At 39.3% G+C, this 13,570-nt stretch overlaps 1 protein-coding gene across 7 annotated transcripts in view; it reads right to left on the bottom strand.

Moving 5' to 3' along the window:
- The window catches only part of RUNX2 (RUNX family transcription factor 2), a 216,606-nt gene that overhangs the window by 82,037 nt on the left and 120,999 nt on the right, over positions 1 to 13,570 (bottom strand). For 3 of the 7 annotated variants that reach the window (XM_048845721.2, XM_075126364.1, XM_048845723.2), the window contains one exon: positions 3,612 to 8,899. The exons of the other annotated variants lie outside the window; for them this stretch is intronic. In XM_048845721.2, coding sequence (XP_048701678.1) covers positions 8,421 to 8,899 — 479 coding nt within the window. In that variant the 3' untranslated portion in view covers positions 3,612 to 8,420. Of the gene's footprint in view, positions 1 to 3,611; positions 8,900 to 13,570 lie in introns of those variants that run through there. 7 annotated transcript variants of the gene reach the window in all.

Genomic DNA, 13,570 nt, shown 5'->3' with positions numbered 1-13,570 from the left:
CCAAAAGTTGAGGCACTCAGTGAGAATTTAGGCATTAAGCTCTTTGCACCTATCTGTTAAATAGGGATAACAACTCACTGTTCACAGAGGGTGCTGTGAGGATTAATAAATGAAAAATTGTGAGGGGCTCAGATACCGCAGTAAATGGGGGCAATATAAATACCACAGAGAGATAGTAGTATTTTGGAGATAAGTCCCGGTCAGCTACTACAGCAATGGAGAGAGATTTATAATGATCGTGTACCCATAAGCGTGAACTTGTATTCTATATTTCTTTGATGTAGTTTTTCGCTCTACGTTCATGATGTGCTACGGGCTGTTTCCTTAAAGGTGCCGAGTTGAGCTGCTCAAACTATTCATGCAAACCCCTTTATCTCCTGGACTCAGCCTCTATTCACAAATTGTCTGTGAACAGTGCACACGTTTTTAATAAATTTGTTTGTTATGTGAAATTTTCCAACATACTTTTTACGAACAAATTTCAGCCTCTGCGTTCTTCTCAAACTGTTCCCTATAAGAATTAATTCAAGTCTGGCTCTATGAGCAGTACAACTGGTTACTTGAGTCACATGGCATTGTCTCTATTCCCTGATTGTACCAGTTCAATCCTATGGTTTAAGCAGTGCCAACACTCTGGCCAGGGGTGAACTCCACCCAAAAACATTTTTAATAATTTCCCCACTACTTGCTTAGGTCTAGTGCTTGGAAGTTTGCAGAATTTGACCAAAATCTGCATATCAGCTGCTTGAATTTAGGACTTTATCTTCTCTCCTCTTGTAAAAATGTTTTTTTATTTTTTGTTTGTTTGGTGCTAACAGTGAGCTCCGTGTTGAACATAAAGACAGATGCTGTCCCAAAGAGCTTGTTTTAGGGCACTGAGAAAGTAGATTTAGAGCTTCTGTTCTCCCTCTCATAGCAGAAGAACAATGGGATAGCCAATGAAACTGAAAGATAGCAAATTCAAAATGGATAAAAGGAAATACTTTTTCATTCAGTGCACAATTAGACTGTGGAACTTGCTGCCACATGATGTTGTTGAGGCTAAGTTGTTTATATGGATAATAATAAAAATGTCCAGAGATTTAACAATTAATGCAAAAAAAGTTTTAGAAGAGATGAAAAACCTCATGCTCAGGGATGCTAGAACAATTTTTATAGTGGGGGTGCTGAGAGCTATTGAAACAAACTATAAACCCTGTATATAATGTAAACCATTTCAAGTCGGGGGTGCAACAGCACCCCCAGCACCCATCGTTCCAGCACCAGTGTTCAGGCTTCAGGGTTTAAAATGGTCTCTGACTACTAGGGATTAGAATGAGACTTTTGTGGAGCAGATTATCTCACATCTGCCTATTGTGGGGTTCTTGCACCTTTGGCCACTGTCTAAGACAGAATACTGGTCTAAATGGACCACTGGTCTGATCCAGTCTGCTAATTCCTATGTTTTCTTCTAGGAAAGCACATGAGCTTTCAGTTCACAACCCTTTGTTCCTTCTGCTATCTATGAAGCCCACCTTCATGCTCATCATCCAATTAGAAAGAAACTATTTCTTATGCAAAACAAACTGCTGATGTGCTGTAGATCAGCTTGAAATACTCTGGTATTTTCCCCTTCCCTTACATTTTCACACACAAGTGTCCCTTTTTTGTCTGGTGAGCTTGACTGTGTTCTCACACTTCTGTAAATCAGGAGCAATTTCACTGAAGGCATGAAGTGGAACTGGTGTGAGATCAGAATGGAGCAAATAAAATACAAGGGTGATTGGGGATGTGGGGGAGAAATAGCTCAGTGGTTTGAGCATTGGCCTGCTAAACCCAGGGTTGTGAGCTCAATCCTTGAGGGGGCCATTTAGGGACCTGGGGCGAAAATTGGGGATTGGTCCTGCTTTGAGCAGGCAGTTGGACAAGACCCCCTGAGGTCCCTTCCAACCCTGATATTCTATGATTCCTCTCTGAGGTTATAACAAAAATCTGGTCTGGAGTCTGAGGCTAAAGGCCATAGTGTTTGTGTGCTTTTGAAAATCCCTCCACTAATTTATTTGAATGCACTGTTTTACATTTTTCTTCTTTTGGATACTAAACAAAACAAGAAGTTGAGGCAGCAATGTTTGCTGAGGACATGTGAATGATGAGTTCTCAGGGCAGCAGAACTCAGCCTGCAGAGTTGCATGCTCTACGGTTACCAAAAATGACTGCAGTTATGAATCAGTGACTGCAGCCATCCCTGTGCTCTGGTTGACCAAGAGGTCTATGCACTAATGATTTTTATAGTTTATGGTATAAGCAGTTACCAAACTCCTTAACAATAAGACTTTGAATATATTGAAACACTAGAGAATGAAGTATGTTGCCTGGCACACTGGTGGTTCTTGCTTTCCGGGCAAAGTTTTCCTAAAGTCAGGGGCCAAACTGGTACCATGTTCACCCACAATCTGAGGGACTGGATGTTTGTATTACAACAAGCAGCTATTAAATAGCTATTAAACTACTATTTACATTTTCATCATTAGACTTCAGCATTAAAGATTTCTTGAGATGGATGGTGCCTATCACACCTCTCTGAGCTATTGTTTCTCTCTGGAAGCACTGCTTTTGTTCATGTCAAGAAGGTTATCTTCATAACTACAAAGGGCAGAAACTTAATTGCTTTAACTATATTTCGCAGAAACTGATGGGGCTTCTGGAGAAGTGATCATTTGGTGTTATCACTGGATCCCCAATCCTGAGTAAAATACAATAAATCAAAACTGCACCTCTACCTTTTTGCCCTTTGTTACTGGAGGTTTAATAGGACTGATGGGAAGAAAAAGAGCTATTAACTCCTTTCCATATGCCTTCAGCTGCAGGCAGCAGATACATTACTCCTGTCTCAGACCCACACCTAAGAGCTGCTATAAATGCGAAGTAGATTTTTATTCACAAAAAAATAATGCAAACTGATACCATGAGGCTAAGGCATTTTGTGGGAATGCTCTATGCAGGGATACTCTTAGACATAAGCAATGCAAACAGCTATTTGTTCTATTCCTCCCATCCTCCACGTGGTCCTATGGCAACTCAGCAGCTCACACAACAGGCTGATCTCCTGCTGCCGCTGTCATGGGGAGGGGAGGAAAAGTTAACTTCTCCCAGATCTCCTCCTCACAATTAGTCTGACCAGGTGCAGGGGTCAGTCAGGTAGAAGTGAGAGTGCTGAAATCTGCTCAAGGTCTCCCCAAAATCCTAAGCTCTGCTCACAATGCCTCATGAACTGGCTGTTTGTGCTAAAATTCGCCATTAGGTTTCAGAGTTATCACTCAGTTAAAATGAATGGGAATGTTTACATCCCTCTGAAAAATTCTGTTTAAAGTAGTTTGGCTGCAAACTCAGGAAGAAAGCAGTGTTTGGGAGTGGGGGGTCAGATCTGAAAAGTTTTCTTTGCAGCCATCCAGACTGGAAACTTTATCTTGATGTTTAGATGAAACCTTAAACACTGCAGAAAATGAAGAAACAACCGATGAATTTTTGGTATAGTAGCCCATGGTATATTAGCTCTATCCAGTCCTTGACTGTTCAGGTGTATGACTTGGATAATTAAAGAGACAGCAGAGGAGAAGAAGCAATGAAGAACATTAACAAAAAAGCCATTTTATTGAAAATGAAATTCAAACTTCAAATTAATATTACAATCATGAGAAAATGCCAAACAATTCAATTTACAGTTGCAACATACAATACAAATAGTCCCTTTGAACTTAAAGTAAACTCATCCACAATCGCTGTCTGTGGCACAAAGCAGAATGTGTTTGTACAATATGTGCATGAAAAGCAAATCTTGGGCAACGGTATTTGAAAAAATAAAAAAATTAAAGCTTGTATTTACAAGAAATGCTACAAATGTTTTGTTCCAGCGGAAATTCAAGACTGGTAAAACATATTTAACAACAACAACAAAAAGGAATGTCACTTGTATTACCTAAAACAAAGTTACTGTAAAAGTATGGTTTTGGCTGATATACTTAAAAGTACTGCATTTAAAAAAAAAGCAACGAGTTATCTGTAAACGTGGAAGTAAACAAACATCTAAAAAAGTTCTCAGAAAATGTTAAAATGAAATGCATTATATTAAAAAAACAGTAAGAAATTCAGGGGTTCAGAGAATCGGGCTTCTTTGTTCTTGTACTCATGGCTGGTACCGGTTATAATTATTGCTTTGGTTCATGGCTTGTTGTCTATCTGAATCCTGGCACACTGTATCACCTGGATTCCATGGCAGGCTCCAGTAATCAAGGCAGAGCCGTACTCCGATAAGTATGACAGTGCAAAAGTTTCCCCACTCAAAATGGCGCCTGTTGAGACTGATAAATCTTTGCTGGGGGACTGCTGGCAGGAAGTTGAAGACTAAGAAGTACACAGCAGCTGGTCTGGTAAAAGAATCCATAAATGCCACTTTAATGACATTTTAGGTCAAATCCAATGTGCTTCATACATGTGGTCCCATTGACTTCAGTAGGTCTACGTATATGAGTATGGAGAGCTGGATTTACCACTCTATTTTGTATAAAGGACATCATACCTGTTCTGATGTAAGTACATCTTTGGTAGAATCTGAGAGAGCTGGAGATTAACAAAGGCATTTCGTTCTTTTTAAATCCATGAACTGCACCAAGACTTCCACTCCCCGAAGGAAAAGGGCTCTTGTACCTCTGAGGAAATAATCCTCATAATAATCATAATGTAAATGATACTCTAAGATTAACTCCATAACATACATTTTCCTGAAATCCTGAATCAAGAACATTTCCAAATTCACTTGGAAGCATTTTCAAAAAGCTCAGACATGCGATTGTGCACTGACATGTTTGTGTAGTTACCCCCAATCACCAGTGCAAATATAGGTTTTGAGATTATAGGTTAAGAGATTTTTCAAAAGTGCCAAAGGGATTTAGGAGCACACATTCTATTAAAAGTCCATGGGACTTGTGCTCTTAAATCTTTGGGTGCTTTTCCTATCTCCTTCTTAGTATTTGCCTGCTTACATGAGCAGAATTAGCCATTTGCCTGTGTGAACCTAGAAGCTGAGCGCATATCCACATAAACCATGGCAGCAAACCACCGAACCCTGGTCAACAAACTCTGTATTGGGGGGCTCATGATACTTGTGCTTAAAATAGCTGTGTAGGCACTGCTTTGAAGTTGCAGCTTAGGCTGCAGTTCAGGCTCTGAAGCCTAGAGAGGGGGATGGGCTTTAGAGCCCAACTGCAATGTCTACACATCTATTTTTAGCACAGTAGCATGAGCCCCCCTTGTCAACCTGGCCTGTCAGAAAGCAAGTGCAACAAACTTAGGCATGCATTTTGCATTGCATGCAAAAGCTATTTGCAAGTCTGTTCCTAATGGTCCAGTTTAACAATGGGGTGACACAAACAGAGTTATGTAGGTACTGAGCAAAACGGAAATCAGGTCTGTGATGGATTTATCCAGAAATCAAATGAAGTGCTTGAATGGTACAACAAAATCTTTAAGGAGAAAAAAAATTTCTGGGTTGCTGCCTGCAGCCACTCTCACAACATTTCAACACAAAAGCATCCCTAAAAAATTATTTAATACGCATACAGTAAATCTTTACAAAGCCCTTCTCAGCAATAACAAATAACGTACAAATATAGTACCTTTTATTAAATAGGAAACCGCTTGCACGGGCAGTACATGTTTTTTCTTTTGCTTACTAAACAAAACACAAAACTGAAATGTGTAACCAGACACTGGCTTTTTAAGTGCTACTGAAATTAGCAAACGTACTTTACAGTTACAAATAAATGGACAGTGGTATGCTTCAAGCTACCACAAATAAATAGAATCAATTACAGCTTCCATCTTTGAAGGAAAACTAAGTATTAGAAAAGTGTCTTACTTATTTAAGCATACTTAGTATACAACCTTTAGAAGGCAAAGATTTTTTTGTTTTTTTAAGAGCGAGTAATCACACCAAATTGTGAGGAATGTACCATGGTAATCTCTGTAGCTGACTGGCTAAACCATCGACTGATGATGACAATGTCTATATTGTCCAAATAAATTATTATACTGGATGACTATTCACCATTTATTTAGTGTGAGGATTACATCCTCATTGTCAACAGAGGTGCAGCCCAAGGAGAATACTGGTTACTGGACGCAATTAAGACTAGCTGGGTCAACAGAGAGCACTGCATACTGGCAGCATGAAGCCTAGGCAGGCTGCACTTCTTGTTATAAGCCAGGGTGGCTGCAATCTGATGTATTCTATGGCCCTGATTCAGCAAAACACTTGAGCGTGTTCTCAAGTCCCATTGAAGACAATGGGAATTAAGCATGTGCCTAAAGTTAAGCACATGCGTAAGTGTTTTGCTGAATGTGGATGGACTGCTGAATCAGAGATTAATATGTACAGTAGGAGCCTGATCCAAAAACCCATTGAAATCAATGGAAAGATTCCCACTAACTTCAGTGGAGTTTGTATCAGGATCAGACTCCTGAGAACTTGCCAATGCAGCCCTTGGTTTGCAAAATTTGGGTGCCTCGGTTTACTGTTGGTAGCAGACAGGTTAGTTAAGGGTATCTGGTGCAATTTCATATCCCTGTATTAGTGTACAATGCTTAATAGCCAGGAGTGAGCTTTAAGGTGACATTCATCTTCAGTATTAAGTTTGAAGATCTGACTATTGCTGAACACCGGACTGGCAGAGCATTGGTCTGCAGAGCAGTTATTCCCTTGTGCTTGTCTCTGCAATATGACAACTGCCATATTTATTTAAAAGTAAACAAAAAAGAATCCTCATCGCTCTAGCATTTGATGCTAGTGAATTGTGACTAAATCACATCAAGAGGCTAAATGCTTTTGGTTTTGTTTCATAAACCTAATTATTATATACACCTGGTTGAAATTTCAATGAAAGAAACATTGATGGGATTATCACAAATTTCTCCCTGTCTCCCATTTCTGAGCAACTGCTAGTTGAAATTTTTATGAATTTTGAGACGCTGCCAGAATTTGTCAACATTTCAAAATTAGAAACACGCTGTCAAAATTGACATTTTGAATTTAACATTTTTCAAATGCTGATGGAAAAAACAGGGAGAAAGGAAAATCTGGGGTGGAGGAAGCACTCATTTTTCCTTCCTGTTTTTCAACCAGCTCAGTTATTACTGATTAAAAGGCAAGACTGTGTTGAAGGCAACCAGATAGCTAATAACATTTTTAAACACAATATTTCCTTCATAGGTTATTTTTTTAAAAAAGCTACATCCAAAATAATTTGATATGGATGTATTTTGGTTTGCGGGGAGGGTTAATCGCATTGTAACCAGTTCACACTGGAACTGTTTTTCAGAGTTCAGGTACCGGTCTGAGGTTCACACCCCTGAAGAAATTTTATTATTTTTTTAAAAAACAACCCACTTTAGAGACCGAAGTCAACATAGCATTACATTAAGAGACGTTTAAAGGGTCCAAATGTCATTAAATAATTATAAATATTTCTTTAAAGTTATATGATGATTTATGTTAGCAAATAACTTCAAATTTCACACATTTATAATTTAAAAAGAAAAAAAAAACACAGCCAAACACAAGTACTACCTATACCATTTTGGCTTGAGTAGCATATATTGCCATTTTTATTTTTTGCATAAGTAATAAGATTTTGCTTTAATTTTGGAGGGTTGGGGTTTATTTTTGGTTAATTGGACAAAGGCAAAAATAATTATAGGAAAAACAGAGGAAACCCCAAGATTGTCTATTCAGATTGGTACCTTGAAGACTTTCTCTTTTAAGTACCAAGAAAAAAAAAAAAGCAATGAACCGAAAAGTTCCAACTTTTATGTGCAACAAGGCTTGGATAGAAATTTTGAACATCCACCATGATCTGAATGTGTTATAGCAAAATGGAAGAAACTTGATCTGTGCTTTCCCTTTCATGTGCACCAATACAAGCCAGTTGAATTGCACTATGTGAGTGAACAGGGTCCCATACGTTGTATGTTTGCAACTGTATCTGGAGCTCAAGGTTTTTAAAAAATAAAATGGAGCGTGACCTTTGCCTTGCTTCGCCATGTTTTTCCTGATAACTGGGGAGTCCGTTTTCTCCTTATTGGCAAACGAACTCACTATTTATGACAACAGTCTAGACAAAAAAAAAATTGGGTTATTTTTGTGTGTAAAAAATACATTTTAAATATAAAACAAGGTGTAAAATGTTTCCAAGAAAAATATGTGCTTTGATCCACATAATCTGAAACATGGATTGTGCTTGGTTGGTCACTCTTGCGTTATTTGTGACCACTACCATCTCATCTAAATAGTTGCACATATCAGTAAAATCTATTTAAAAAACAGGCACTTTGTAGTTTGCCGACCATTTGTTTTTGGCTCACGGAGATTGGACTGCGCAGAGAAAATTTCAATATGGCCTCCAAACGGACTCATCCATTCTGCCACTAGAATTCAAAACAGTTGGGGAGCTGCTGTGGCTTCCATCAGCCTCCACACCGTCATTCTGGTTAGGCAAGTTAGGATTTAATAGTGTGCCTCCGTTTGATGTGGTGGTGCAGGGAGGAAGCATTCTGGAAGGGGAGCGGTCTCCTCCCGGCACCATGGGGAACTGGTATGATCCTGATGAAGTGCCATAGTAGAGATATGGAGTGCTGCTGGTCTGGAATGGTCCACTTTGGTTTTGGGAAGAGCCTGGATAGGGCGGTGGTAAGTAGGTGTGGTAGTGAGTGGTTGCTGACATACCCAGTGACATGCCTGAGGTGACTGGCGGTGTATAGGTAAAGGTAGCTGGATAGTGCATTCGTGGGTTGGAGAAGCGGCTCTCAGTGAGGGATGAAATGCTTGTGAACTGCCTGGGATCTGAAAATGGGCCCAGCTCTGAAGCACCTAAAAATTATAACAAAAGATGGGGGGAAAATTCTGTAAATATCAATTTTTTTATAATAGTGATTTTTTAAAAGAAAACCCACTTCTTTTGGTCCCCCAAAGAACAGCAAATCATATCAAATAATACATTGCAAGGAAAAGAATCATAGACCTGTCTTATACAAATGCTGGGCCAAAAGCATCCCTGGTGTAACTCCACTGATGGCAATGGAGTTAGTAGTATTGCCAACTCCAAGCATTGAAAAAACACTGGTCGGACCCAACCCCGCTGAGACTTTAAAAAATAATAAATGCTGAATTATATTTTATTTGCTTTCTGGTTTCTGAGCATAAAGGGTGCACTTGGGTCATCTTTACAGGCTTTCCTCTGCAGCCATGAGTGCTAGAAACCTTTTGTTTTAAAAGAAAGCTGAGTCTCCTGTGAGCACTTCCCTTCGGAAGCTGGGCTTTAAGAACAACAGTAATTATCCCGAGACTTACAATAAAATCACAAGAGCTGGCCACACTGAGTTAGTCATGCTAGTGACATCAAGAGAGTTAAACCAGGGATGAATATGCCCCCACCATTCTTATCATTCAGTATATCTCAGGTCATGATCCACTGGACAAGGTTTTCATCTCTGAAAAAGGTTATTGGCTGCATGTCGAGAGTTTTAAAACAGGTGAGCCACCAAGCTGCTAGGAAGTCTGAGTGTTTTAATTTTCAGCACAGTGCATGGTAAATTGCAAGCCCAACACTCATTATTCACAGAAGCTGCCTGCTTATAGTGTCTCTTCCATCTTGTTGTCTATAGACCCCACAGCACGTGGTTACTCTAATTCTCCTGGTGGTAACACTCTACAATAAGTTTGTCTCTGATGTGAAGCAGTGATGGGTGAACTCATTTAGCCCAATTTCCAATTCCCTTCAAAGATCCTAGGTTTCAAAATAATAGGTTGGGTGTTCTGCTTAGGAAACTTGGGGGGGAGAGAAGGAGCAGAAACAGGGATGGTAGAAGTTGGATTAGAGAGCTGGCAGAATGAAAATTGGACAGGGGGAACAGAGAAGGGGCAAAGAAGTCTAATGAAAAAATAGAATGCAGTGTAAGGGCACTCACTTGTGCCACCCTACCTTTAGAGGTGCACAACCCTTTAGAGTGTGTGCTCACTTTCTCCTCATATGAAGTGTGTATGTGTACACGCATATGGAGGGAGCACTGGTTTAAATTGCAGGGAATGTGTTCATGATTTAAAGCTGCTTTGGCCCTGTGCTTCTTTGTTTGAGAACTTAGCAGCTTTGCAAAACTTCATGACCCATGCGGTTCACCCATCTTTTCTCCCAAAACCACCAAATCTGTTGTATTTAAAAGGGAAATTAGGGTGCCTGTCAGGTGCCAGATGACTGCACTGAACACTGAATTTCTCTGCTTATCCACAGCATAAGCTGCACAACAGATAACAGCAGTGCTTTCCCACACCATAGCAGCAATGCACCTCAAACCTGACCTGCAAACATTCCCATCTAGTGAGGGGGTAGGTTGGTCCATTCCTGTCCTTGGCCTTGATGGTGAGAGACAACGGTGGGCATGAATGAAAACCCTAAGGCAGAAGGATTCTGTTGAGAGTTCCATCAGCTGGCATGGTGGTTTTTATGATTTTGACATTCGACAGTTTCTGACCATTAGAAACTGCACCAAGACCCCCACTAACTCATTTGACATAAGCCAGTCAAAATGCTGCCAGGTGGTGATTAGAAATGTGCCGAAAGGCAATGTTCAGAACCGGATTAGGCGTAGGGTAAAATCACAAGGTCTGATTGAGCGTGAGGGATTCTAATCCAACATCTTCAGAAATTCAAAGAGAGCTAGATTTAAAGTTCCAGTGTGGGGCCGTTTCTAGGAGTGATCATTATATGATTACTACTACCTGATCTGGAGTTGAAGCAGTGACCTAGAAGTGAATGACTCCATATCCATTTACCAGCCCACTAAACCCCAGCACTATTGAACGTAATATAGCTTGTACAATAGAACCTCAGTGTTACGAACTGACCAGTCAACCATACACCTCATCTGAAACAGGAAGTACGCAATCAGGCAGCAGCAGAGATAACAAAATACAAATACACGTACTGTGTTAAGCTTAAACTACTGAAAAAAGGGAAAGTTTTTTAAAAAATTGACAAGGTTTGGAAACTGTTCCTGTGCTTGTTTCATTTAAATTAAGATGGTTAAAAGCAGCACTTTTCTTCTGCATAGTAAAGTTTCAAAACTGTATTAAGTCAATGTTCAGTTGTGAACTTTTGAAAACAAACATAACATTTTGCTCAGAGTTACAAACAACCTCCATTCCCGAGGTGTTTGTAACTCTGAGGTTCTACTGTACTTTTACAGCAAACACTGTGTCACTGCATGCAAATTCTTTGGTTCTTAACTACAAACAGCAGCCTGAGGCCATACCACCCAGAAACAAAGCTGTTGTTTTGGAACGCTATCATGTTGCTCCTTTTATACTGTGAAAAGGTCTGATACATATCGGGAAATTTAAGGTTATTGTACAGTTTCTCCAGCTGCTTGAGATACTGAGTCTGAATCTGTTATTGCGTATGATGCTCTCACATTAGTGTAACTCTACTGACTTGAACTAAGTTGCTCCTAATTTACACTGGTGCAAGTTACGTTCAAAGGTAGATGAGGAATTTGTACATTAAGTATTTATATTTTGTTTCTTTGCAATAACTACAATTCTTGTTATAAAGTCCAAGATGCATTTGATGTTTTTTCACTGTTGCTTATAAAGCACAGAGTCCTATTTAGGTAAACACTGAATAAATGTAATTTCTTCTTATCACAACGAGGGTTATGTCTGTATAGCTCCTACTTGCAATTCGGTCACTTGCCCAATTTGCCAAATTCCCTTTTAGCCACATCTTTAACTTTTTGGATTAAGTTGCAATGTGTTTCTTTACCAACATTTCTGTACTGCCCTTGTGCGAGCATATTATTTTCAGGGTTGATCAGAAAAGTGCTGGGTTGAAGGGAGTTCTGAATTGGAAAACAAATGTCAGCCGTGCCTTGTTTTTCTTCTCAAAACCCACTTTTTCAGGCTTACTTGGAAACTCTAACTCTCATTGCATCGAACCATTGATATCACATCTTTTGAAACCTGTAACCCTGGTAACTCATACTCTAGCCTCCCATATGGCCATGCCATTTTATTGACTTCACTTTGCCATAGCCCCCCCCCCCCCTTGTCTTATCTACTTCTGCTGCTTTAGTTTTAACTTAGGCCCTGATCCTGCAACCACTTTATGTGTGTAAATTTAAGCACGTGCATAACTGTTTGCAGGATTGGGATCTTAGATGGTAAGCCCTTCTGGGCATGGAATCTATCTTTATTTGTATTTCTGCTGTGAAGTGCCATGCACATAAGTAAGGATGATGGTTTATAGTATAATAATTTGAAAGTGCAGTAAAGCATCTCTCTTGAAATACCACCCCCTTCCCCCCATAAACATCCCAATCAACCATTAAAGATTTACATTGATTTTTCTGATATAACAGTGGTGAAAGTAGTTTGAATTTGAGGCCTCCTGGTCTCACAAAGTGTCACTTTTCACATGAGTGACACATGCAACCTGCAGCCTATTTCAGAGCTGAAAGCTTTGCCTAAGCTACACTTGTTTAGTGAAAACAGTATTTCCTCTGCTGATGTTACAAAGACAGAAATGGAAATCGGCATCTCTAATGCCATTTCTGTCTTCTATGATATGATCATTTTATGGAGCTTAATTAACAACATAAAAGAAAAATCAAATCAGAGTTTACCTCTTTACCCAAAGGATTTACATCTCAGAGTTTAGGTGAACGGTACTTAAGTTTACTAGGTAAGTTCTGCACAAATGTCGTTTGGCATACAAATCATCCGTGAGATATAAATTTAGAACAGAAATGAAGTAATGTTAAAATGTAAATCTCTGCACTAAAGCAGTAGGTTAGTACGTACTTTCTTTCCTGCAGACCATACTGCTCTTGTGTTTTGTATTTAAAATATGAACAATTAAAATTCCATGTGGTTTCACTTATTTTGATGCAGAAACCTCATTAAAAACCCTAGACTTGGGAGCTTGCCAATAACAGTCTAGGACAGGATTGCTTTTGCATGAGCTTTTTTTTTTTAACCTGTTGCAGCTTCACTGATGTATTGTTTACAGCACAGCATGTGCCATGGTCATTTCTCCATTTCAGTTTACGGATGCCAGCTAATGCCAGTTGACGTTCATTTTTCAATTAATGAGCTCTGCTTGTAGTTTACAGAGAATAATGCAACAAATTTCCGCCTGGTTTCAGCACTTTGGCCAATCACTTCCAATTATTATAGACTGTAATGTACTGTGGGTATATTAACTCCTTCTGGGTACAGCAAGCTGATGTGAACTTTAAAAGGATTATGGGATAATTTTATAACTTACAAACATTGCAATTTGCTGGAATGTGCTTAGTCATTTTTTGTTATTGGGACATTACCGAAGAAACATTCCCTAAACCTATTGCATATGTCTGCCGTGGAAGGGATTTTTAACAATCCAGTGCAGTGTGTAATCATTAAAAAAATGTATGAGTAAATACAATGGTGTTTGTCTATTCTATGCTATATTAGAAAACAATTGAACAGACAGACCCAAGGAACCTC

The sequence above is a fragment of the Caretta caretta genome, chromosome 3 (assembly GCF_965140235.1).
Source record: "Caretta caretta isolate rCarCar2 chromosome 3, rCarCar1.hap1, whole genome shotgun sequence".
Taxonomy (NCBI): Eukaryota; Metazoa; Chordata; order Testudines; family Cheloniidae; genus Caretta; species Caretta caretta.
This window is presented reverse-complemented; position numbering and strand designations above follow the sequence as displayed.